Source organism: Pristiophorus japonicus, chromosome 15 (genome assembly GCF_044704955.1).
Source record: "Pristiophorus japonicus isolate sPriJap1 chromosome 15, sPriJap1.hap1, whole genome shotgun sequence".
Taxonomy (NCBI): domain Eukaryota; kingdom Metazoa; phylum Chordata; class Chondrichthyes; family Pristiophoridae; genus Pristiophorus; species Pristiophorus japonicus.
This window is the reverse complement of record NC_091991.1, coordinates 186,840,544-186,864,764: the sequence shown is the minus strand read 5'-3', so window position 1 is coordinate 186,864,764 and position 24,221 is coordinate 186,840,544. Positions and strand designations below refer to the sequence as shown.

The 24,221-nt window shown below is 45.8% G+C and overlaps 1 protein-coding gene across 2 annotated transcripts in view; it reads left to right on the top strand.

The window, feature by feature from the left end:
- gid4 (GID complex subunit 4 homolog) overlaps positions 1–24,221 on the top strand; it is a 101,937-nt gene that overhangs the window by 41,890 nt on the left and 35,826 nt on the right. For both annotated transcript variants that reach the window (XM_070901491.1, XM_070901490.1), the window contains 2 exons: positions 15,669–15,776; positions 21,480–21,581. In XM_070901491.1, the coding sequence (XP_070757592.1) occupies positions 15,669–15,776; positions 21,480–21,581 (210 nt within the window). The remainder of the gene's footprint in view (positions 1–15,668; positions 15,777–21,479; positions 21,582–24,221) is intronic.

Here is a 24,221-nt window from a genome sequence, read left to right as displayed (position 1 = left end):
TAAATATATTCAAAAGGGAGTTAGATGAAGTCCTTACTACTCGGGGGATCAAGGGGTATGGCGAGAAAGCAGGAAGAGGGTACTGAAGTTTCATGTTCAGCCATGAACTCATTGAATTGCGGTGCGGGCTAGAAAGGCTGAATGGCCTGCTCCTGCACCTATTTTTCTATGTTTCTATGTTTCTAAAGACAGCAGAGAGAAAGGATCTTAGCTCCGAAAATACAGTAGAATCAGTTTGGGTGGAACTAAGGAACAGCAAGGGGCAGAAACCATTGGTGGGAGTTGTTTATAGGCCCCAAACAGTAACTGTAATGTAGGGCAGAGTATAAATCAGGAAATTAGAAACGCTTGTAATAAGGATAATACGGTAACCATGGGGGACTTTAATCTACATCTTGACTGGGCAAACCAAATTTGCAGTAATAGGGTAGAGGACGAGTTCATGGAATGTGTACAAGATGGTTTTCCAGATCAGTATGTTGAGGAACCAACGAGGGAACAGGCTATTTTAGATTGCGCAATGAGAAAATATTAATTTATTAATTAAGTTTGTAGTAAAGGAGCCTTTAGGGAAGAGTGACTATAATATGATAGAATTTTATATTGAGTTTGAAAATGATTTAGTTAAATCCGAAACTAGGATCTTAAATCTAGTTGGCTAAGGTAGATTGGAAAACTACATTAAACGGTATGACGGTAAAGAATTAATACATTATTTACAACAATCCAATTCCTTTAAGGCACAAAAATCCCACTGAAATAGCATTGGGTCAAAGGAACAGGCTTATAATGTTGCTGAAAAGTGTAGTAAGCCTGAGGATAGGGAGGGTTTTAGAATTCAGCAAAAGAGGACCAAGAAATTGATAAAGAAAGGGAAAATAGAATGAGAGTAAACTAGTGGATGTGGTGTATCTAGATTTTCAGAAGGCATTCAATAAGGTGCCACACATGAGATTAGTAAACAAAATTTGGGCTCATGGGATTGGGGGTAATATACTAGCCTGGATTGGTTAAAGGGGAGAAAAAAGAGACTATAGAATCATAGAAATTTATAGCATGGAAGGAGGCCATTTCAGCCCATCGTGTCCGTGTCTGCCGACAAAGAGCTACCCAGCCTAATCTCACTTTCCAGCTCATGGTTCGTAACTCAGTAGGTTGCGGCACTTCAAGTACTTTTTAAATGTGGTGAGGGTTTCTGCCTCTACCACCCTTTCAGGTACTGAATTCCAGACCCCCACCACCCTCTGGATGAAGAAATTTCACCTCTTATCACCTCTAAACCGCCTACCAATTACTTTAAATCTATGCCCCCTGGTTGTTGACACCTCTGCTAAGGGAAATAGGTCCTTCCTATCCATTCTATCTAGACCCCTCATAATTTTATATACCTCAATAAGGTCTCCCCTCAGCCTCCTGTTCTAAAGAAAACAACCCCAGCCTATCCAATCTTTCCCCATAGCTAAAATTCTCCAGCCCAGGCAGCATCCTCGTAAATCTCCTCTGTACCCTCTCTAATGCAATCACATCTTTCCTGTAATGTGGTGACCAGAACTGCACGCAGTACTCCAGCTGTGGCCTCACTAGTGTTTTATAAAGAAAGACTTGGATTTATTTAGCGCCTTTCACGACCATCAGATGTCTCAGAAAAATAGAAAATAGGTGCAGGAGCAGGCCATTCGGCCCTTCGAGCCTGCACCACCATTCAATATGAGCATGGCTGATCATGCAACTTCAGTACCCCACTCCTGTCTTCTCTCCATACTCCCTGATCCCTTTAGTTGTAAGGGCCACATCTAACTCCCTTTTGAAGATATCCAATGAACTGGACTCAACAACTTTCTGTGGTAGAGAATTCCATAGGTTCACAATTCTCTGGGTGAAGAAGTTTCTCCTCATCTCAGTCCTATATGGCTTACTCCTTATCCTTAGACTGTGACCATTGGTTCTGGACTTCCCCAACATCGGGAACAATTTTCCTGCATCTAACCTGTCCAGTCCCATCAGAATTTTTATGAGATCCCCTCTTTGTTCTAAATATCAGTGAATATAAACCTAGTCGATCCAGTCTTTCTTCATATGTCAGTCATACCATCCCGGGAATCAGTCCAGTGAACCTTCGCTGCACTCCCTCAATAGCAAGAATGTCCTTCCTCCAATTAGGAGACCAAAACTGCACACAATACTCAAGGTGTGGTCTTATCAAGGCCTTGTACAACTGCAGCAAGACCTCCCTGCTCCTATATTCAAATCCTCTCGCTATGAAGGCCAACATGCCATTTGCTTTCTTAACTGCCTGCTATACCTGCATGCCTACTTTCAATGACTGATGTACCATGACACCCAGGTCTCGTTGCACCTCCCCTTTTCCTAATCTATCACCATTCAGATAATCTGCCTTCCTGTTTTTGCCACCAAAGTGGATAACCTCACACTTATCCACATTATACTGCATCTGCCATGCATTTGCCCACTCACCTAACCTGTCCAAGTCACCCTGCAGCCTCTTAGCATCCTCCTCACAGCTCACACTGCCACCCAGCTTAGTGTCATCTGCAAACTTGGAGATATTACATTCAATTCCTTCGTCTAAATCATTAATATATATTGTAAATAGCTGGGGTCCCAGCACTGAACCTTGCGGTACCCCACACTAGTCACTGCCTGCCATTCTGAAAAGGACCTGTTTATTCCCACTCTTTACTTCCTTTTGCCAACCAGTTCTCTATCCACGTCAATAAATTATCCCCCAATACCATGTGCCTTAATTTTGCACACTAATCTCTTGTGAGGGACCTTGTCAAAAGCCTTTTGAAAGTCCAAATGCATCGCATTCACTGTTCTCCCTTATCCACTCTACTGGAAACATCCTCAAAAAATTCCAGAAGATTTGTCAAGCATGATTTCCCTTTCATAAATCCATGCTGACTTGGACCGATCCTGTCACTGCTTTCCAAGTGCGCTGCTATTACATCTTTAATAATTGATTCCAGCATTTTCCCCACTACCGATGTCAGGCTAACCGGTCTATAATTCCCTGTTTTCTCACTCACTCCTTTTTTAAAAAGTGGGATTACATTAGCTACCTTCCAATCCATAGTAACTGATCCAGAATCCATGGACTGTTGGAAAATGACCACCAAAGCGTCTACTATTTCTATTGCCGCTTCCTTAAGTACTCTGGGATGCAGACTATCGGGCCCTGGGGATTTATCAGCCTTCAATCCCATCAATTTCCCAAACACCATTTCATAACTAATAAGGAGTTCCCTCAGTTCCTTCTTCTTGCTAGACCCTCAGTCCCCTAGTATTTTCGGGAGATTATTTGTGTCTTCCTTAGTGAAGACAGAACCAAAGTATTTGTTCAGTTGGTCTGCCATTTCCTTGTTCCTCATTATGAATTCACCTGATTCTGACTGCAAGGGACCTACATTAGTCTTCACTAATCTTTTTCTCTTCACATATCTATAGAAGCTTTTGCAGTTAGCTTTTATGTTCCCTGCAAGCTCACTCTCATACTCTATTTTCTCCCTCCTAATTAAACCCTTAATCCTCCTCTGCTGAATTCTAAATTTCTCCCAGTCCTCAGGTTTGCTGCTTTTACTGGCCAATTTATGTGCCTTTTCCTTGGATTTAACACTATCCCTAATTTCCCTTGTTGGCCACGGTTGAGCTATCTTCCCTGTTTTATTTTTACGCCAATTGTTGTAGTTCACCCATGTGATCTTTAAATGTCTGCCATTGTCTTTCTACCATCAACCCTTTTAAGTATCATTCGTCAGTCTATCCTAGCGAATTCACGTCTCATACCATCGAAGTTAACTTTCTTTAAGTTCAGGACCCTAGTCTCTGAGTTAACTGTCACGCTCCATCTTAATAAAGAATTCTACCATATTATGGTCACCCTTCCCCAAGGGGCCTTGCACGACAAGATTGCTAATTAATCCTCTCTCATTACACAAGACCCAGTCTAGAATGGCCTGCTCTCTAGTTGGTTCCTCGACATATTGGTCTAGAAAGCCATCCCTTATACACGCCAGGAAATCCTCCTCCACAGTATTGCTACCAGTTTGGTTAGCCCAATCTATATGTAGATTAAAGTCACCCATGATAACTGCTGTACCTTTATTGCACGCATGCCTAATCTCAAAGCACTTTACAGCCAATGAAGTACTTTTGGAGTGCAGTCACTTGTAACACAGGAAACATGGCAGCCAAATTGCGCACAGCAAGCTCCCACAAACCACAATGTGATAATGACCAGATAATCTGTTTTTTTGTAATGTTGATTGAGGGTTAAATATTGGCCAGGACACTGGGGAGAACTCCACTGCTCTTCTTCGAAATAGTGCCATGGGATCTTTTACGTCCACTTGAGAGAGCAGATGGGGCCTCTGTTTAATGTCTCTTCCGAATTATACAGTACAAGCATAACCTCCCTGGTCTTGTATTCTATACCTTGGATAATAAAGGCAAGTATTCCTTATGCCTTCTTAATCACCTTATCTACCTGGCCTGCGACCTTCAGGGATCTGTGAACCTGCACTCCAAGGTCCCTTTGTTCTTCTACACCGCAGTGTCCTACCATTTAATGTGTATTCTCTTGCCTTGTTAGCCCTCCCCCAATGCATTACCTCACACTTCTCCGGATTGAATTCCATTTGCCACTGTTCTGCTCACCTGACCAGCTCATTGATATCTTCCTGCAGTCTACAGCTTTCTTCTTCATTATCAACCACACGGCCAATTTTTGTATCATCTGCAAACTTCTTAATCATACCCCCTACATTCAAGTCTAAATCATTGATGTATACCACAAAAAGCAAGGGACCGAATACTGAGCCATGTGGAACCCCACTGGAACTAGCCTCCCAGTCACAAAAACACCCGTCAACCATTACCCTTTGCTTCCTACCTCTGAGCCAATTTTGGATCCAACTTGTCACTTTGCCCTGGATCCCATGGGCTTTTACTTTCGTGACCAGTCTGCCATGTGGGATCTTATCAAAAGCCTTGCTAAAATCCATATACACTACATCATACGCACCACCCTCATTGACCCTCCTGGTTACCTCCTCGAAAACTTCAATTAAGTCAGTCAGACATGATCTTCCCTTAATGAATCCATGCTGAGAATAGGAATAAGTGGGTCATTTTCAGGTCGGCAGACTGTAACTAGTGGGGTACTGCAAGGATCGGTGCTTGGGCCCCAGTTATTCACAATTTATATCAGTGATTTGGATGAGGAGACCAAATGTAATATATCCAAGTTTGCTGATGATACAAAGCTAGGTGGAATTGTAACTTGTGAGGAGGATGCAGAGACTTTAAGGGGATATAAACAGGCTAAGTGATTGGGCAAGAACATGGCAAATGGAATATAATGTGGAGAAATGTGAAGTTAGCCACTTTGGTAGGAAAAATAGAAAATGATGAGAGATTGGGAAATGTTGGTGTTGAGGGACCTGGGAGTCCTTGTACTCAAATCACTAAAGTTAACATGCAGGTACAGCAAGTGATTAAGAAAGCAAATGGTATGCATGTTGGCCTTTATTACAAGAGGATTTGAGTAAAGACATCTGACTGCTATTATATAGGGCCCTGGTGAGACCGCACCTAGAGTATTGTGTACAGTTTTGGCCTCCTTATCCAAGAAAGGATATAGTTGCCATAGAGGGAGTGCACCGAAGGTTCCTGGAATGGTGGGGGGTTGTCCTATGAGGAGAGATTGTGTAGACTAGGCCTGTATTCTCTGGAATTTAGAAGAATGAGAGGGGATCTCATTGAAACATACAAAATTCTTACAGGGCCTTAACAGGGTAGATGCAGTAAGGATGTTTCCCCTGGCTGGAGAGTCTAGAACCAGGGGTCACAGTCTCAGAATAAGGGGTCGGCCATTTAGGACTGAGATGAAGAGGAATTTCTTCACTTAGGGTTGTGAATCTTTGGAATTCTCTACCCCAGAGGGCTGTAGAAGCTCAGTGATTGAGTAAATTCAAGACCGAGATCGATAGATTTTTGGATATTAACGGAATCCAGGGATATGTGGACAGTGCAGGCAAGTGGAGTTGAGTTAGAAGATCAGCCATGATCTCATTGAATGGTGGAGCAGGCTCAAGGGGCTGAATGGCCTACTCCTGCTCCTAATTTTTGCGTCCTTATGATTTTGGAGTGCAGGTCCACAGATCCCTGAAGGTAACAGCCCAGATAGACAAGGTGGTTAAGAAGGTATATGAAATACTTGCCTTTATTAGCTGAGGCATAGAATATAAGAGCAGGGAGGTTATGCTTAAATTGTATAAAACACTAGTTAGGCCACAGCTTGAATGCTGCGTGCAGTTCTGGTCACCGCATTGCAGGGACGACGTGATTGCACTGGAGAGGGTACAGAGGAGATTTAGGAGGATGTTGCCTGGACTGGAGAATTTTAGCTATTAGGATAGATTGGATAGACTGGGATTGTTTTCTTTGGAACAGAGAAGGCTGAGAGGAGACCTCATTGAGGTGCATAAAATTATGAGGGGCCTAGATCATCATCATAGGCAGTCCTCGGAATTGAGGAAGACTTGCTTCCACTCCTGAAGTGAGTTCTTTTGGTGGCTGAACAGTCCAATATGAGAGCCACAGACCCTGTCACAGGTGGGACAGACATTCGTCGAGGGAATGGGTGGGTGGGACTGGTTTGCTGCACGCTCCTTCCGCTGCCTGCGCTTGACCTCTTCACGCTCTCGGCGTTGAGATTCAAAGAGCTCAACGCCCTCCCGGATGCACTTTCTCCACCTCGGGTGGTCTTTGGCCAGGGTCTCCCAGGTGTCCGTGGTGATGTTGCACTTTATCAGAGAGGCTTTGAGGGTGTCCTTGTAACATTTCCGCTGCCCGCCTTTGGCTCGTTTGCCGTGAAGGAGCTCCGCATAGAGCATTTGCTTTGGGAGTCTTGTGCCAGGCATGCGAACAATGTGGCCCACCCAGCGAAGCTGATCGAGTGTAGTCAGTGCTTCAATACTGGGGATGTTGACCTGGACGAGGACACTGATGTTGGTCCGCCTGTCCTCCCAGGGGATTTGCAGGATCTTGCGGAGACATCGTTTGTGATATATCTCCAGTGACTTGAGGTGTCTTCTGTACATCGTCCATGCCTCAGATCCATACAGGAGGGCTGGTATTACTACAGCCCTGTAAACCATGAGCTTGGTGGTAGATTTGAGGGCCTGGTCTTCGAGAACACTTTTCCTCAGGCGGCCAAAGGCTGCACTGGCGCACTGGAGGCGATGTTGAATCTCTGCATCAATGCCTGCTTTTGTTAAGAGACTCCCGAGATATGGGAAGTGGTCCATGTTGTCAAGGGCCACGCCGTGAATCTTGATGACTGGGGGGGACAGTGCTGTGTGGAGAGGACAGTCTGGTGGAGGACCTTTGTCTTACGGATGTTAAGCGTAAGGCCCATGCTTTCGTGTGCCTCGGTGAATACGTTGACTATATCCTGGAGTTCAACCTCAGAATATGTGCAGACGCAGGCGGCGTCCGCGTACTGTAGCTCAACAACAGAGGTTGGGGTGATCTTGGACCTGGCCTGGAGGCAGCGTAGGTTAAACAGCTTCCCACTGGTTCTGTAGTTTAGTTCCACTCCAGCGGGGAGCTTGTTGACTGAGGTGAAACATGGCATCGAGGAAGATTGAGAAGAGGGTTGGAGCGATGTCACAGCCCTGTTTGACTCCGGTCCGGACGTGAATTAGGTCTGTAATGGGTCTGTTGGTAAGGATCACGGTCTGCATGTCGTCGTGAAACAGGCGAAGGATGTTGACAAACTTTTGGGGGCATCCGAAATGGAGGACAACGCTCCATAGACCCTCACAGTTGACCGTGTCAAAGGCCTTTGTAAGATCGAAAAAGGCCATGTATAAGGGCTGGCGCTGCTCCCTGCATTTTTCCTGCAGCTGTCGCGCTGCAATGATCTTGTCCATTGGGCCCTGTAGGGGATGAAATCCGCATTGTGATTCCGGGAGGAGCTCCTCGGCCACAGAGAGAAGACGATTGAGGAGAACTCGAGCGACAACTTTCCCAGTGGCTGATAGCAGGGAGATTCCCCTGTAGTTGCCGCAGTCGGACTTGTCCCCTTTTTTAAAGATGGTGACGATCACTGCATCGCTGAGATTTCCTGGCATGTTCTCCTCCTTCCAGATGTGAGTGATAAGGTCATGTATCCGCACCAACAGTGCCTCTGCGCCATACTTTAGCGCCTCAGCAGGGATTCCATCCGCACCCGTAGCCTTGTTATTCTTGAGCTGTTTTATGGCTTTGTCTACCTCGTGCAGTGTTGGGGTTTCACTGAGGTGGTGGCGGGTCGCATGCTGTGGGATGGAGTCGAGAACACTCGAGTCAAAGGCAGAGCCTCGATTGAGGGACCCTGACCGCCTCAGTGTCCTTGATGAGTGTTTCCCCATTCTTGGCCAGCAGTGGGTTGGGAGTTTGGACCGTAGGTGGTGGCCTTGACTGCAATGAAGAATCCTCGCATATCGGGTCTGTCGGCCAGTTGTTGTATCTCCTGTGCTTTCTCCATCCACCACCTGTTCTTTAGGTCCTGCGTTTTTTGTTGGACCTGAGCCTTGAGCCGTCTGTAACGTTGCTTTGCTGCTCCCGAGTTGGGTTGTTGCTTGAGGCTCAGAAATGCTCTGAGCTTGCGATCTATTAGTTCTTGGATCTCCTGATCATTTTCATCAAACCAGTCCTGATGTTTTCTGGTTGAGTGATCAAGTGTCTCTTAGGCACTGATTATGGAGGCCTGGAGGGCAGACTAAGCGCTGTGGGCATTCAGCATCTCAGGGTCATCAAGGCACGCCAGATTGGCTGTGAGGCGCTGGCTGTATAGGGCTCTCTTAACTGGGTCTTTAAGTGCCCCAGCATTAACTTTTTTGCGGCACTGCTTCTGCTGTCCCCACTGCTTTGGAGCTATGTTAATGTTGATGATGGATCGGATTAGGCAGTGGTCCGTCCATCAGTCGTCAGCTCCTGTCATGGCGCGGGTGATGCGCACATCCTTGCGATCCCTGGCTCGGACGATGACATAGTCAAGCAGGTGCCAGTGTTTGGAACGAAGGTGTTGCCACGATGCGTTGTATTTGTCCCTCTGGCGGAACAGAGTGTTGGTGATGAGGAGTTCATGTTCTAGACATTTTGTCAGGAGTAGGGTACCGCTGGAGTTAACTTTCCCTACCCACTCTCTGCCAATCACACTTCCCCAGAGGGCTGTGTCTTTGCCGACCCTGGCATTAAAGTCACCTAGGAGGATCAATTTGTCGCCCGTGGGGACGCGGGACAGGGATGTCTCGAGGTGGGAATAAAAACCCTCTTTAGTCTCATTCGTTGCATCGAGTGTTGGGGCGTACGCACTGATGACTGTGGCGTATTGTTCCGGGACAGGGTTAGACAAAGAGTCATGAGGCGTTCGTTAACCCCACAGGGGGAGTCTTTGAGGCGGTCGATCAGCTCATTTTGACGGCGAAGCCGACTCCATGAAGACGCCGTTCACCATGTTCCTTGAGCTGGCCTTCACCTGCCTGCCAGGTCTTGCTTAGGGCGGCGATGTCGATGTCAAAGCGTCTAAGTTCCCGGGCAACTATGGCGGTGTGGCGTTCCGGCCTGTTGGTGTTGGAATTGTCCATGAGGTCCTGACATTCCAGGTCCTGAACTTCATATTAACGAAGTGGAAGATGCCTGTGTGTAAATTCTTTTAACGTGGGGTGGCCGCTACACACACCGGCTACCACACGGGCTTAGCTGAGCAAGATCGTGGTCCAGTGACAAGGGGGTCCAAGACGACTGGAGACCAGGCACGGCTGTATAAGCTTAATTGCCTACAGCGAAGTGTTGGCCGCAAGCTCGGCGCCGAGTAGCACCATTGATGCTGGGTGGCCCAAGGCTTGGTTAGGGGGCAGGCATTAGGAAGGTCAGCTGTCCGCTGGAGTTCCGAGGGATGTTTTAAAAAGTTTCTTCCAAAGTTTCAAAAGTTGTTTAAAAGTTTAAAGTTATTTCCAAATTGTTTAAAAAGTTACTCAGGTTGATTTAAAAGTTTAAAAGATAGATTGAGAGTTGGTTAAAGATTGATTAAAAAGTGTAAAATGTAAATCAGTAGTAGATTATAAAAGTTTTCCCAAATTGTTTAAAAGTTGATTAAAAGTTTAAGATGTGAGTCAGTAGAAGGAATTCCTGCCCCTCGAAGAAATTACGGCAGCTTGGTCCCTTTGGCCTGTTCAACACCGGTCCTGGAGTCCCGTCGATCGGTTCAACGCTGGCTCTGGTGTCCCTTCGGCTGGTTTTAAAAAGTCTTGGATGATGTCCCCGGTGTAGGCCGCAGGCCGTGTGGGGGTCCCTTCGGCCCGGGATAGAAGCGGGCCGGTGCGGAGTCCCTTCGGCCTCGGATAGAAGCGGGTCGGTGCGGAGTCCCTTCGGCCTCGGATAGAAGCGGGTCGGTGCGGAGTCCCTTCGGCCCGGGATAGAAGCGGGCCGGTGCGGAGTCCCTTTGGCCCGGGATAGAAGCGGGCCGGTGCGGAGTCCCTTTGGCCCGGGATAGAAGCGGGCCGGTGCGGAGTCCCTTCGGCCCGGGATAGAAGCGGGCCGGTGCGGAGTCCCTTCGGCCCGGGATAGAAGCGGGCCGGTGCGGAGTCCCTTCGGCCCGGGATAGAAGCGGGCCGGTGCGGGGGTCCCGTCGGCCCGGGATAGAAGCGGGCCGGTGCGGAGTCCCTTTGGCCCGGGATAGAAGCGGGCCGGTGCGGAGTCCCTTCGGCCCGGGATAGAAGCGGGCCGGTGCGGAGTCCCTTCGGCCCGGGATAGAAGCGGGCCGGTGCGGAGTCCCTTCGGCCCGGGATAGAAGCGGGCCGGTGCGGAGTCCCTTCGGCCCGGGATAGAAGCGGGTCGGTGCGGAGTCCCTTCGGCCCGGGATAGAAGCGGGCCGGTGCGGAGTCCCTTCAGCCCGGGATAGAAGTGGGCCGGTGCGGAGTCCCTTCGGCCTCGGATAGAAGCGGGCCGGTGCGGAGTCCCGTCGGCCCGGGATAGAAGTGGGCCGGTGCGGAGTCCCGTCGGCCCGGGATAGAAGCGGGTCGCTGCGGAGTCCCTTTGGTTTGTTCAGCTGGCATTCCTACATTACCAGTACAAACCGGACGGTCTGCACCTGGGCAGGACTGGAACCAATGTCCTAAGGGGAGTGTTTGCTCGTGCTGTTGGGGAGGGGTTAAACTAATATGGCGGGGATAGCAACCTATGCAGGGAGACAGAGGGAAGTAGAATGGGGGCAGAAGCAAAAGATAGAAAGAAGAAAAGTAAAAGTGGAGGCAGAGAAACGCAAGGCAAAAATCAAAAAGGGCCACCTTACAGCAAAATTCTAAAGGGGCAAAGTGTGTTAAAAAGACAAGCCTGAAGGCTCTGTGCCTCAATGCAAGGAGTATTCGTAATAAGGTGGACGATTTTAACTGTACAGGCAGCAATTAATGAATGATATAATTGGCATCACGGAGACATGGCTCCAGGGTGACCAAGGCTGGGAACTCAACATCCAGGGGTATTCAACATTCAGGAAGGATAGACAGAAAGGAAAAGGAGGTGGGGTAGCGTTGCTGGTTGAAGAGGAAATTAACGCAATTGTAAGGAAGGACATAAGGAAGGATGATGTGGAATCTGTATGGGTGGAGCTGCGGAATACCAAAGGGCAGAAAACGCTAGTGGGAGTTGTGTACAGACCACCAAACAGTAGTAGAGAGGTTGGGGACAGCATCAAACAAGAAATTAGGGATGCGTGCAATAAAGGTACAGCAGTTATCATGGGCGACTTTAATCTACGTCTAGATTGGGCTAACCAAACTGGTAGCAATACGGTGGAGGAGGATTTCCTGGAGTGTATTGGGGATGGTTTTCAAGATCAATATGTCGAGGAACCAACTAGGGAGCTGGCCATCCTAGACTGGGTGATGTGTAATGAGAACTGTGTTCAGTTTTGGTCTCCTAATCTGAGGAAGGACGTTCTTGCTATTGAGGGAGTGCAGCGAAGGTTCATCAGACTGATTCCCAGGATGGCAGGACTGACATATGAGGAGAGACTAGATCGACTGAGCCTGTATTCACTGGCGTTTAGAAGGATGAGAGGGGATCTTACAGAAACATAAAATTCTGATGGGACTGGACAGGTTAGATGCAGGAAGAATGTTCCCGATGTTGGGGAAATCCAGAACCAGGGGACACAGTCTTAGAATAAGGGGTAGGCCATTTAGGACTGAGATGAGGAGAAACTTCTTCACTCAGAGAGTTGTTAACCTGTGGAATTCCCTGCCACAGAGTGTTGTTGATGCCAGTTCGTTGGATATATTCAAGAGGGAGTTAGATATGGCCCTTACGGCTAAAGGGATCAATGTGTATGGGGAGAAAGCAGGAAAGGGGTACTGAGGTGAATGACCAGCCATGATCTTATTGAATGGTGGTGCAGGTTCGAAGGACCGAATGGCCTACTCCTGCACCTATTTTCTATGTTTCTATGTTTACAACAGTAACTACACAGACTCAGAGGCTCGAGGCCTAGATATAGTGGATAGAAAGGGCCTATTTCCCTTTGCACAAGTGTCAACAACCAGGGGGCATAGATTTAAAGTAATTAGTAGAAGGATTAGAGGGGAGTGGAGGAAAATATTTTCACCCAGAGGGTGGTGGGGGTCTGGAACTCACTGCCTGAAAAGGTGGTAGAGGCAGAAACCCTCACCACATTTAAAAAGTACTTGGATGTGTGGCTGAAGTCTGTAACCTACAGGGCTACGGACCAAGAGCTGGAAAATGGGATTAGTCTGGGTAGCTTTGTTGGCTGGCACAGACACGATGGGCCAAATGGCCTCCCTCTGTGCTGTAAATTTCTATGAACTAAGTTTAGACTAATTAGATATCCAGGCTGAAGAGTGAGATGGGAAACCTTGTGATGTCTCCGTTATTAATGGCTGCCTGTTGTTGCCTAGAAGCAGACTGGATGATACCTTTGAGCATAAGGAGATAATCAATTCTTGCTTGTAGGGTTAGGGTTTGGGATTGCTGCACTGTTGCAGGTGAGTTCTTTCGTTTGAGATGTTTAAACCGAGGTCCCGTCTGCTCTCAGGTGGACGTAAAAGATGCCATGGCACTATTTCGAAGAGGAGCAGGGGAGTTATCCCTGGTGTCCTGTCCGATATTTATCTCTCAACTAACATCACCTAAACAGATTATCTGGTCATTATCAATTACGGTTTGTGGGAGCTTGCTGTGCACAAAATGGCTGCTATGTTTCCTACATTGCAAAAGTGACAACACTTCAAAAGTACTTCATTGGCTGTAAAGCACTTTGGGCCATCTGAGGTCGTGAAAGGAGCTATATAAATGCAAGTCTTTCCTATGAGAACTCCGTAAGCCTGGTGGCAGGCACCTGGACCAAACCTTGCAAATAAATTCCGTAGCCCCATGATATGTCTGGATAATTCCTGGTGGGGTGGATCTGTTTCTGTATAAATGTCGTACCAAACATCTGAAAGCCTATAAACACTACTGTGAAATCAGCTTTTGATGGTATATGGAGTGATGGACCCTGTATTTTCTATCTTCTACCAGACTCTGCTTACGTGTATCATGCCAGTGTTGCTGGGTGATGGTCCCGACTGGAGACATGACAAAGGCCCACCAAAGAAATGAATTTTTCCCTTCCTTAGCAAAATACTTGCAGTTATTTAGCACCTTTCATGACCTCAGGATGTCCGAAACAGCTTTTGAAGTGTGGTCACTGTTATAATGTAAAACACAACAGCCAACTTATGCACAGCGAGCTCCCACAAACAGCAATGAGATGATGAATAGATAATCTGTTTTGATTAAATAAAAACAGAAAATGCTGGAAATACTCAGCAGGTCATCGAGCTGAAACTAACTGTTTCTCTCTTCCCAGATGCTGTCTGCCCTGCTGAGCAATTTCAGCATTTTCTGTTTTTAGTTCAGTATTCCAGCATCTGCAGTATTTTGCTTTTGTATCTGTTTTGATGATGCTGATTGAAGGATAAATATTGTCCAGGTCACTGGAGAGAATTCCTCCTGCTCTTCGAAATAGTGCAATGGGACTTTTGCATCCACCTGAGAGCAGATGGGGGCCTCTCTTCAATATCTCATCTGAAAGACGGCACCTCTGACAGTGCAGTGCTCCCTCAGTACTGCATTGGGGTGTCGGCCCAGGTTTTTCTTGTGTTCACACTTGAATCCACAACATTCTGACTCGGGCATGAGTGCTACTGACTGAGTCACAGCTGACACGGTGATGGTGAGGTAGAGGTGGGAAGGGGAGCAGAGGAGTTATCCCCAGTTCCTGGCTAATATTTATCCTTCAATCAACATAACAAAAAAAAATTATCTGGTCATTATCACATTGCTGTTTGTGGGATCTTGCTGTGTGCAAATTGACTGTCGTGTTTCCTACAGTACAACACTAATTCCACTCCAAAAGTACTTAATTGGCTGTAAAGCACTTTGAGACGTCTGGTGGTCGTGAAAGGCGTTATGTAAATCCAAATCTTTTCTTTCTCTCGACCCTCCACGGTCTGTAAATTGTCAGACTGCTTGTCCGACATCCAGTACTGGATGAGCAGAAATTTTCTCCAATTAAATATTGGGAAGACTGAAGCCATTGTCTTCAGTCCCCACCACAAACTCTGTTCTTTAGCCACTGACTGCATCCTTCTCTCTCGCATCTGTCTGAGGCTAAACCACACTGTTTGCAACCTTAGTGTAATATTTGACCCTGAAATTAGCTTATGACCACATATCTGCAGCATAACTAAGACTGCCTATTTCCACCTCCGTAACATCGCCCGTCTCCACCCCTGCCTCAGCTCATTTGCTGCTGAAACCCTCAGCCACGCCTTTGTTACCTCCAGACTTGTGTATTCAAACGCAATCCTGGCTGGCCTCCCACGTAAACTTGAGGTCGTCCAAAACTCGGCTTCCCGTGTCCTAACTCGCACCAAGTCCCGTTCACCCATCGCCCCTGTGCTCGCTGACCTACATTGGCTCCTGGTTAAGCAACACTTGGATTTTAAAATTCTCATCCTTGTTTACAAATCCCTCCACGGCCTCGCCCCTCCATATCTCTGTAATCTCCTCCAGCCCCACAGATATCTGCGCTCCTCTAATTCTGCCCTCCTGCGCATCCCTGATTATAATCGCTGCACCATTGGTGGCCGTGCCTTTAGCTGCCTGGGCCCTAAGCTCTAGAATTACTCCCTAAACTTCTCCGCCTCTCTACCTCCTTTTAAGATGCTCCTTAAAACCTACTTCTTTGAGCAAGCTTTTGGTCATCTGCCCTAATTTCTCCTTATGTGGTTCGGTGTCAAAATTTTTTGTCTTGTAATTCTCCTGTGAAGCACCTTGGGACATTTCACGGCTATATAAATATAAGTTGTTGTTGTATTTATCTTGTACTTGGCCTTTAAGATCTTGAATAATTCTGCAACACTGCGCCATCTTATTGAGTTTTATCTAACTGGTTCCAGGTGCAGGTTTACAATGTCCATGCTGCTGATCGAACAATTATGAAGTAGCAAGATATAATAATGAGGGATGAATTTTGTTTGAAGGTTCCTAATGAAATGGTGGGGTCTTACAGTCTGTGTTAAATTTATACCTTTCAGGAATATCCAACTCTTACCACCTTCTTTGAAGGAGAACTCATCAGTAAAAAACACCCATTTTTAACGAGAAAATGGGATGCAGATGAAGATGTAGATCGAAAACATTGGGTAAGTGAGAAATGTTTTACACTTTCACTTTGTGGCCTGGATATTAACGGGTGGGTATGTGATGGAGGGGGTGGGACCTGGATATTAACGGGTGGATATGTGGTGGGGGGGGGGGTGGGATCTGTATATTAACGGGTGGGTATGTGGGGGAGGGGGGGTGGCACCTGGATATTAACGGGTGGGTGTGGGAGGGGGGGGGAGATCTGGATATTAACGGGTGGGTATGTCGGGGGGGGGGGGGGGGATCTGGATATTAACGGGTGGGTATGTAGTTGTGGGGGGGGGGGTGAGATTTTGGAAGTCCGGGATTTCCCACATGCTGTGGAATTTTAATTCCAAAACCGTGCGCCTTTTGTACTTGATCGATTCCCTGACCGGATGTCAGCCTGGTTGACTGGCTTGGCTTCGAGTTGGGTGAGGAGCTCCAGAGCAGGCCTCAGGAACATGCAGGTCTGATCCTCCACCCCGGGAGGGGGGATCAGATTGTGTGGTTCTTTGTATTGGGGGGCGGCGGCGGTCGGAGGGAAGCACTCGTGCTCCTCCTGGCCCATAAACAGTGTTGTAAAGGCACTTGCCCTTTCCCCAAAGCTGTCCACGCCTCCCCTTAGTTGCTGGGTTCCCGAAACCTGGCCAACCACTGTAAAACCTACAAAACAGGTTAAGTCATAGGCTACCAGTCTCATTAAAGTGTTTAATTTGCCAAGTCGCCTCCTGGGAGCGGGTTGGGCTGCCTGCCTCTTGTCCCGCCTCTGTTAAATCCAGAAATAGGCGGATTAAGGTCAGGTTTCAGATTTTAAAGATTTTAAACATTTTAACATCAGATGCAACCTCAACCCACCCATTTTTGGGTGTTAAAATTCAGCCCTTTGTGTCTTGTACAGTTTGCATGAACATTATGTTCATCAATGTTACAGATACTGGGAAGTGGAATATTGATCACTCCTAGGTCGGGTACAGCATGAGACTGGATGTAAAATAAGGTTCCTATTCTCCCCCAACAATGTGTCTCGCCCCAGCCTTAGAAGAGTCATGTGTCCGCCCCACAACCCTGTCATTTTTCCATTTTGCTTAGCAGGCTTCTTAATGTGTAACAACGTCATGAGCCATGTAACATGCTGTGCCACGGAGGGTTGGAAGGTGGGCCTCCACCTGCAGTTCCTCCGTGTGGTGAGTTTCCAGTCACAACATAGTGCTGACATGAGATGCTGGAAGTTGCTGAGGTGGGCCAGGCACTTCTCAATGAAAGGCAATGTAGGAGAGATAGTCACTCCAGTTCACCTGTGCAACTAACTAAAGACTGACATTGGCAAAGACCTGGAGAAAATGAGTGGTCTGTTGTTGTTATACTTCTTTCACCAGCAACAACGTTTATTTAAGCATGTGTGAGCACAAGATGGTCAGAACATCAGATGACAGCAGTGTTCAGAATAACAAGCTAGTGTTCTCTAACCCAGGGATGCTGAGATATAACCACCATCTCCATCCCTCAATTGCTGCCTTGGCTGCGATCACCTAACTCAGCACAGACCAGGGCGAACCTGAGACCATCCAGTGGCTCAATGCTGCACCAGTCAGTGTCTTTTTATATCAGTAAGTAACCTGTTAACAGTGTTGTCGCCAAATTAAGTGTATCTAAGGGTTAAGTCATGGCAGGAGAGCTCGGTCACGTGATATGCTCCTCATGTACCATGTGGGAACTCAGGGACCCTTCCGGTGTCCCTGACGACTACGTGTGCGGGAAGTGTATCTGCATCCAGCTCCTGACTGTCCGCGTTGCGGAGTTGGAGCTGAGGGTGGATTCACTCTGGAGCATCCACGATGCTGAGAATGACGTGAGTAGCATGTGTTGCGAGTTGGTCTTACCGCAGGTGAAGGGTCCACAGCCAGATAGGGAATGGAAGACCAGCAGGAAGAGCAGTGCAAGGAAGGTAGCGCAAGGGTCCCCTGCAGTCATACCCCTGCAAAACGGATACATCGCTTTGAGTACTGTTGAGGGGGATGACTCATCAGGGGAGGGCAGCAGCAGCCAAGTTCATGGCACCGTGGCTGGCTCTGCTGCACAGGAGGGCAGGAAAAAGAGTGGGAGAGCGATAGTGATAGGGGATTCAATTGTAAGGGGAATAGATAGGCGTTTCTGCAGCCGCAACCGAGACTCCAGGATGGTATGTTGCCTCCCTGGTGCAAGGGTCAAGGATGTCTCTGAGCTGGTGCAGGACATTCTGAAAAGGGAGGGTGAACAGCCAGTTGTCGTGGTGCACATTGGTACCAACGATATAGGTAAAAAAAAAAAGGGATGAGGTCCTATGAGACGAATTTAAGGAGCTAGGAGCTAAATTAAAAAGTAGGACCTTAAAAGAATCTTGTATGTTTCTATGAGATCGCACGGGGTAGCCTGGAGGAGGAATTCATAGAATGCATACGGGATTGTTTCTTTGAACAGTATGTTACAGAACCTACAAGGGAGCAAGCTATCTTAGATCTGGTCCTGTGTAATGAGACAGGAATAATAAACGATCTCCTAGTAAAAGATCCTCTCGGAATGAGTGATCACAGTATGGTTGAATTTGTAATACAGATTGAGGGTGAGGAATTAGTGTCTCAAATGAGCATACTATGCTTAAACAAAGGGGACTACAGTGGGATGAGGGCAGAGTTGGCTAAAGTAGACTGGAAACACAGACTAAACGGTGGCACAATTGAGGAACAGTGGAGGACTTTTAAGGAGCTCTTTCATAGTGCTCAACAAAAATATATTCCAGTGAAAAAGAAGGGCGGTAAGAGAAGGGATAACCAGCCGTGGATAACCAAGGAAATAAAGGAGAGTATCAAATTAAAAACCAATGCGTATAAGGTGGCCAAGGTTAGTGGGAAACTAGAAGATTGGGAAAATTTTAAATGACAGCAAAGAATGACTAAGAAAACAATAAAGAAAGGAAAGATAGATTACGAAAGTAAACTTGCGCAAAACATAAAAACAGATAGTAAAAGCTTTTACCGATTATATAAAATGGTAAAGAATGACTAAAGTAAATGTTCTTCCCTTCGAAGATGAGAAGGGGGATTTAATAATGGGAAATGTGGAAATGGCTGAGACCTTAAACAATTATTTTGCTTCGGTCTTCACAGTGGAAGACACAAAAACCATGCCAAAAATTGCTGGTCATGGGAATGTGGGAAGGGAGATAATCACTATCACTAGGAGGGTAGTGCTGGACAGGCTAATGGGACTCAAGGCAGACAAGTCCCCTGGTCCTGATGAAATGCCTCCCAGGGTATTAAAAGAGATGACTGAAGTTATAGCAGATGCATTCGTTATAATCTACCAAAATTCTCTGGACTCTGGGGAGGTATCAGCGGATTGGAAAGCAGCTAATGTAATGCCTCTGTTTAAAAAAGGGGGCAGACAAAAGGCAGGTAACTATAGGCCGGTTAGTTTAACATCTGAAGTGGGGAAAATGCTTGAAGCTATCATTAAGGAAGAAATAGCGGGACATCTAGATAGGAATAGTGCAATCAAGCAGACGCAACATGGATTCATGAAGGGGAAATCATGTTTAACTAATTTACTGGAATTATTTGAGGATATAACGAGCATGGTGGATCGAGGTGTACCGATGGATGTGGTGTATTTTTAGATTTCCAAAAAGCATTCGATAAGGTGCCACACAAGGTTACTGCAGACGATAAAGGTACACGGAGTCAGGGGAAATGTATCAGCATGGATCGAGAATTGGCTGGCTAACAAAGCAGAGAGTCGGGATAAATGGGTCCTTTTTGGTTTGGAAATCGGTGGTTAGTGGTGTGCCACAGAGATCGTTGCTGGGACCACAACTGTTTACAATATACATCGATGACCTGGAAGAGGGGACAGAGTGTAGTGTAACAAAATTTGCAGATGAGACAAAGATTAGTGGGAAAGCGGGTTGTGTAGAGGACACAGAGGCTGCAAAGAGATTTAGATAGGTTAAGCAAATGGGCTAAGGTTTGGCAGATGGAATACAATGTCGGAAAATGTGAGGTCATCCACCTTGGGGGGGGAAAAAAACAGTAAAAGGGAATATTATTTAAATGGGGAGAAATTACAACATGCTACACTGCAGAGGGACCTGGGGGTCCTTGTATATGAAACTCTTTTGAGTTCCTTGTATATGAATCCCAAAAAGTTAGTTTGCAGGTGCAGCAGGTAATCAGGAAGACGAATGGAATGTTAGCCTTCATTGCGAGAGGGATGGAGTACAAAAGCAGGGAGGTCCTGCTGCAACTGTACAGGGTATTGGTGAGGCCGCACCTGGAGTACTGTGTGCAGTTTTGGTCACCTTATTTAAGGAAGGATATACTAGCTTTGGAGGAGGTACAGAGACAATTCACTAGGCTGATTCCGGAGATGAGGGGGTTACCTTATGATGATAGATAGAGTAGACTGGATCTTTACTCGTTGGAGTTCAGAAGGATGAGGGGTGATCTTATAGAAACATTTAAAATAATGAAAGGGATAGACAAGATAGAGGCAGAGAGATTGTTTCCACTGGTCGGGGAGACTAGAACTAGGGGGCACAGCCTCAAGATATGGGGGAGCCAATTTAAAACCGAGTTGAGAGGGAATTTATTCTCCCAGAGGGTGTGAATCTGTGGAATTCTCTGCCCAAGGAAGCAGTTGAGGCTAGCTCATTGAATGTATTCAAATCACAGATAGATAGATTTTTAACCAATAAGGGAATTAAGGGTTATGGGGAGCGGGCGGGTAAGTGGAGCTGAGTCCACGGCCAGATCAGCCATGATCTTGTTGAATGGCGGAGCAGGCTCGAGGGGCTAGATGGCCTACTCCTGTTCCTAATTCTTATGTTCTTATGTTTACCCACCTGCTGCCACATGTGCTAAATCTCTTGTTAAACACTGCAGTGTCCCATGAGGTTTCTGTGCTCTTCCTGGAGAAGCCCCCCTGTGAAATATTTCTGATTCTGGTACCGGTACTGTATGTGGAAGCATGTTGGGAAGTTGCTTGTTGTTGAGGCTCCAAGCAAAAACATTGCATGTCCAGAGTCAATACCTTTCAAAAGAAGCAGAAATGTAACCTGAATCGGGAGAAGAGTTAAACTTAAATGTTTCAAGAGAGCTATATTGGGACTTAATAAAAAAAAAATTTAAAAAAATTGAATGTGAGCCCAGTCAAGATTTTTTATCCTGAAAAATTCTTTTAAAACCAGCATCTCTGGAAAGTGAAATTTAACAAATAAACGCTGACAACCTTTAACATGTAGGCCAAAAACTATCTCTGGGCTATCATGGCCATCAACCAGATAACTTGTTCAGTGGCAGCACTTCCTATTTCAAAACATGTCAAGCGTCGATATGGTTGTGTTTGTGATGTGGCTGTGCAAATCTTGCATCATTTGGTTGAAAAACTGGACTCATCTTGGAAGCAAGTTTTCAGCTGGAGGCTGATTTTTTTTTAATGTGTCAAAACAGACTGAGAGACTCAAGAAAATCACCCTATACATTATTATGTGTTATTGAATCCTTGTTGGGGTCATTTCAGTCCCTCTCTTCTGAATTCTAATCTTCCTGAATAGTAACTAGGGTTATGCACCTTCAATGCCTTGTGACTCCAACCCTGCTGCAAGATTGTAAAGTGTTGGCTGTACAGTGCTTTCTTTGGCTTTTTGATGTGCTTTATCAGCTTATTTTTAAAATTATTTTTTTCAGGGGAAATTCTTGGCATTTTACCAATATGCAAAAACATTTAACTCCGACGAGTTTGATTATGAAGAGTTAAAGAACAGTGATTTTGTCTTCATGAGGTGGAAGGTAACCTGGATTATTTAAGTATGTGTGTTGAAGCCTATGCTTTATTCTTACAGGCAAATTACAAGATCTGTGACCAAACTCGAGTGCTGTAATTTTATTTGTTATATAAGAGAGTGAAGCCAGGGTAAAGGTTTCAAAATGTTTTCTAAATTACTCTGGTTGCTGCTGTGAGCAAGAAAAGGCCTGGTAAATTTGTGCTAAGCTTCTAAGGGATAAATTCAAAGGCTTTCCATGGCTAACAACCTGCCTTAAAATTCTTGGTGTTTACATTTTTTCTCTCTCCCATTGTTGTCCTGAAGTTGCTGGCTCGTGCTGTTATGATTCCACAGGCACTGTGGCTTTATGGTGCCTCTTCCAAGTGTTCGTTCTTCTTTATAATTGTGTTAGCAGGCTAATAGACAATTGGAATGCACTAAATCCTGTCCCCAAAGATGCACTTTCCTACTGGAATTACTGGATAATGATCAGGAGCAGGAACTCTAATGTTCCCAATTGTAAAGCCCTTGCAAGCTGACTCAGCATAGGTGAGGGATTGAAGCTGGGATCTCCATGCTCTGTGTGTCTCAATACACTTGGTGATGCAACTGTCAACAGAGCGATTACTAGTATAATTACTGTCTTCATGGGGCAAATTTCCACATAATGACACTGGAGAGAGTTCCACAAGCAGGAAAAAATATTGTTTAAATGTTCTGTGCTGGTATTGTGTGCAGACTGTTCCAAGTTGAAGCGTTTTGAACATTATGTTCAAGTATAGCTGGAAATCTTTTGGTCGAATAAGTAACGGTTCCATCGTATCTGCAACGCTGCAGGGGTTGAACACGAGTATGACTATGTGACTGTGGACTATGTTTATTTAAAGAATAACAGATTTTTTTCTCTAGTCTGCTGAACTGGATTACAATAATCTACCGCTCAATATCTGTTTTAAAAATACTAAATGTAGAATACCATTGGGGTGATTTTCCATGGCATTTTTCTTGCTCAGCTACTATGACCTCGGTGAAAACCCCATTTCCGTGCATAAACGGGACTTCCGCCGATGTTATGGCCACGAAGCGTGAGAAGCTCTGAGGAATTTCACTCGCTAAATATATCTCTCAAATGTCAGTTTCCTATAGATTTGCTATCCCCTCCCTTGGGGAGGAGATGACCCAGGAAGGGAATCTTAATCTGAAGAGCACTTGCATAGATGTGTAGAGTGAGGACGAAATGTTTTCAGGAGAATTGTTACCTTCGATCCAATTCCTGATGTACAATCCATGGAGGTGCTGTGTTATATAGGTTTGTGTATGAAGTAGATGAGGAAATTTCATAGGGAGAAAAGCGGGAAGCTACATTTATTTCAAAAGACACTGTTCTGCCCTGGGTCCTTTTACAGCACATGACCTTCCTTCATCTGAAAGGGGGCTACGTGGCCTGTGGCCCGGCAAGCGCTATCGCTGCTCCGAAATGACTCCTAGTAGTTGTCTGTCTTCCTTCAACATCAACTTTAATTTATTCATGCATCTACTTCAATCTCCTCTCCTTTTTCCCTCCCCCTCCAATCCACTTTGTGTGAGGAAAAGCCAGGTTGTGCCAGTGTTTATGTCTGAGCTAAAATACATAACCAGCATTTTTTTTGTAAAAACAATAACTTCGAAACAAAGTAACACAAGCAAATTAACAAACCACAATGCATCTTATCCATATACCTCTTCAATTCCCCTTCTACACTTCCTTATATTACACCAAAAAAGGAGTAATCTTGTCGGACATCATTAATCACACTCGAATGTTGCTGTCTCTAATATATATGTTGATTCAAAGTTCTTCTCGAGTTGGAAGTTGCACTTTCCAGGGTATAATGATTGATTATCAAACTATTAGCTCAAATATCATGCTGCTTTTGAGTTTGTGACACCTATATTTTGTTTCCCCTTGCACAGTGGGAGAATAATGCGTAAGTCAAAACAAGCAACTTAAGGGTACTATTTTCCCTGTTTGCAATTTCTTGTAGGTCACCAGTTGTTACTGGGCCTGGTGCAGGCCTGCATGCTCCAATGTTACAACGGTTTGGGCACCCTTGAATAATTGTGTCCTGGATGCCACGTGTGGTGTGGAGTTGCGAGTATCTGGCACCAATTGCTGAGGGCAAATGATCACGGTAAAACTGTTCTTACATGTTGTAGACCCAGCTCTGTTAGCTTGTATTCATGCCCCTCAGAAATCATTAAAAATGTTAATCCAATCCCTGGATCCCCTGTTATTGTGCTTTGTGGTTTCAGCTTTATCATAAAGCTTTATATCATGGGGCATTCCCGGTGTAAATGTAAACAAGCTCACATTTTAACCTGATGTCTCCCAGTGTTAGAAATGTGTATACCCATTGTAACCAGTCTACCTGGTCGTGAATATGATTTAACTGCCTTATCGTACAGAAGTTGCAGACGGCCCTTGGAGAAGTTTGTGTCAATGCACCATTTAAGTATTTCTTCATAGACCAGTGTTACTCCAGTATAGTCTGAGCAACACTTCTGATCTTCACCTCGCAACAAACCTGTGCCTCTGGGCCTTCATTCACAGGCTGACTGATCAACATGAGATTGTGGCTCTTCTTCTTTTTCTTGGTCTGCAACTAAAACAACAACAACTTGCATT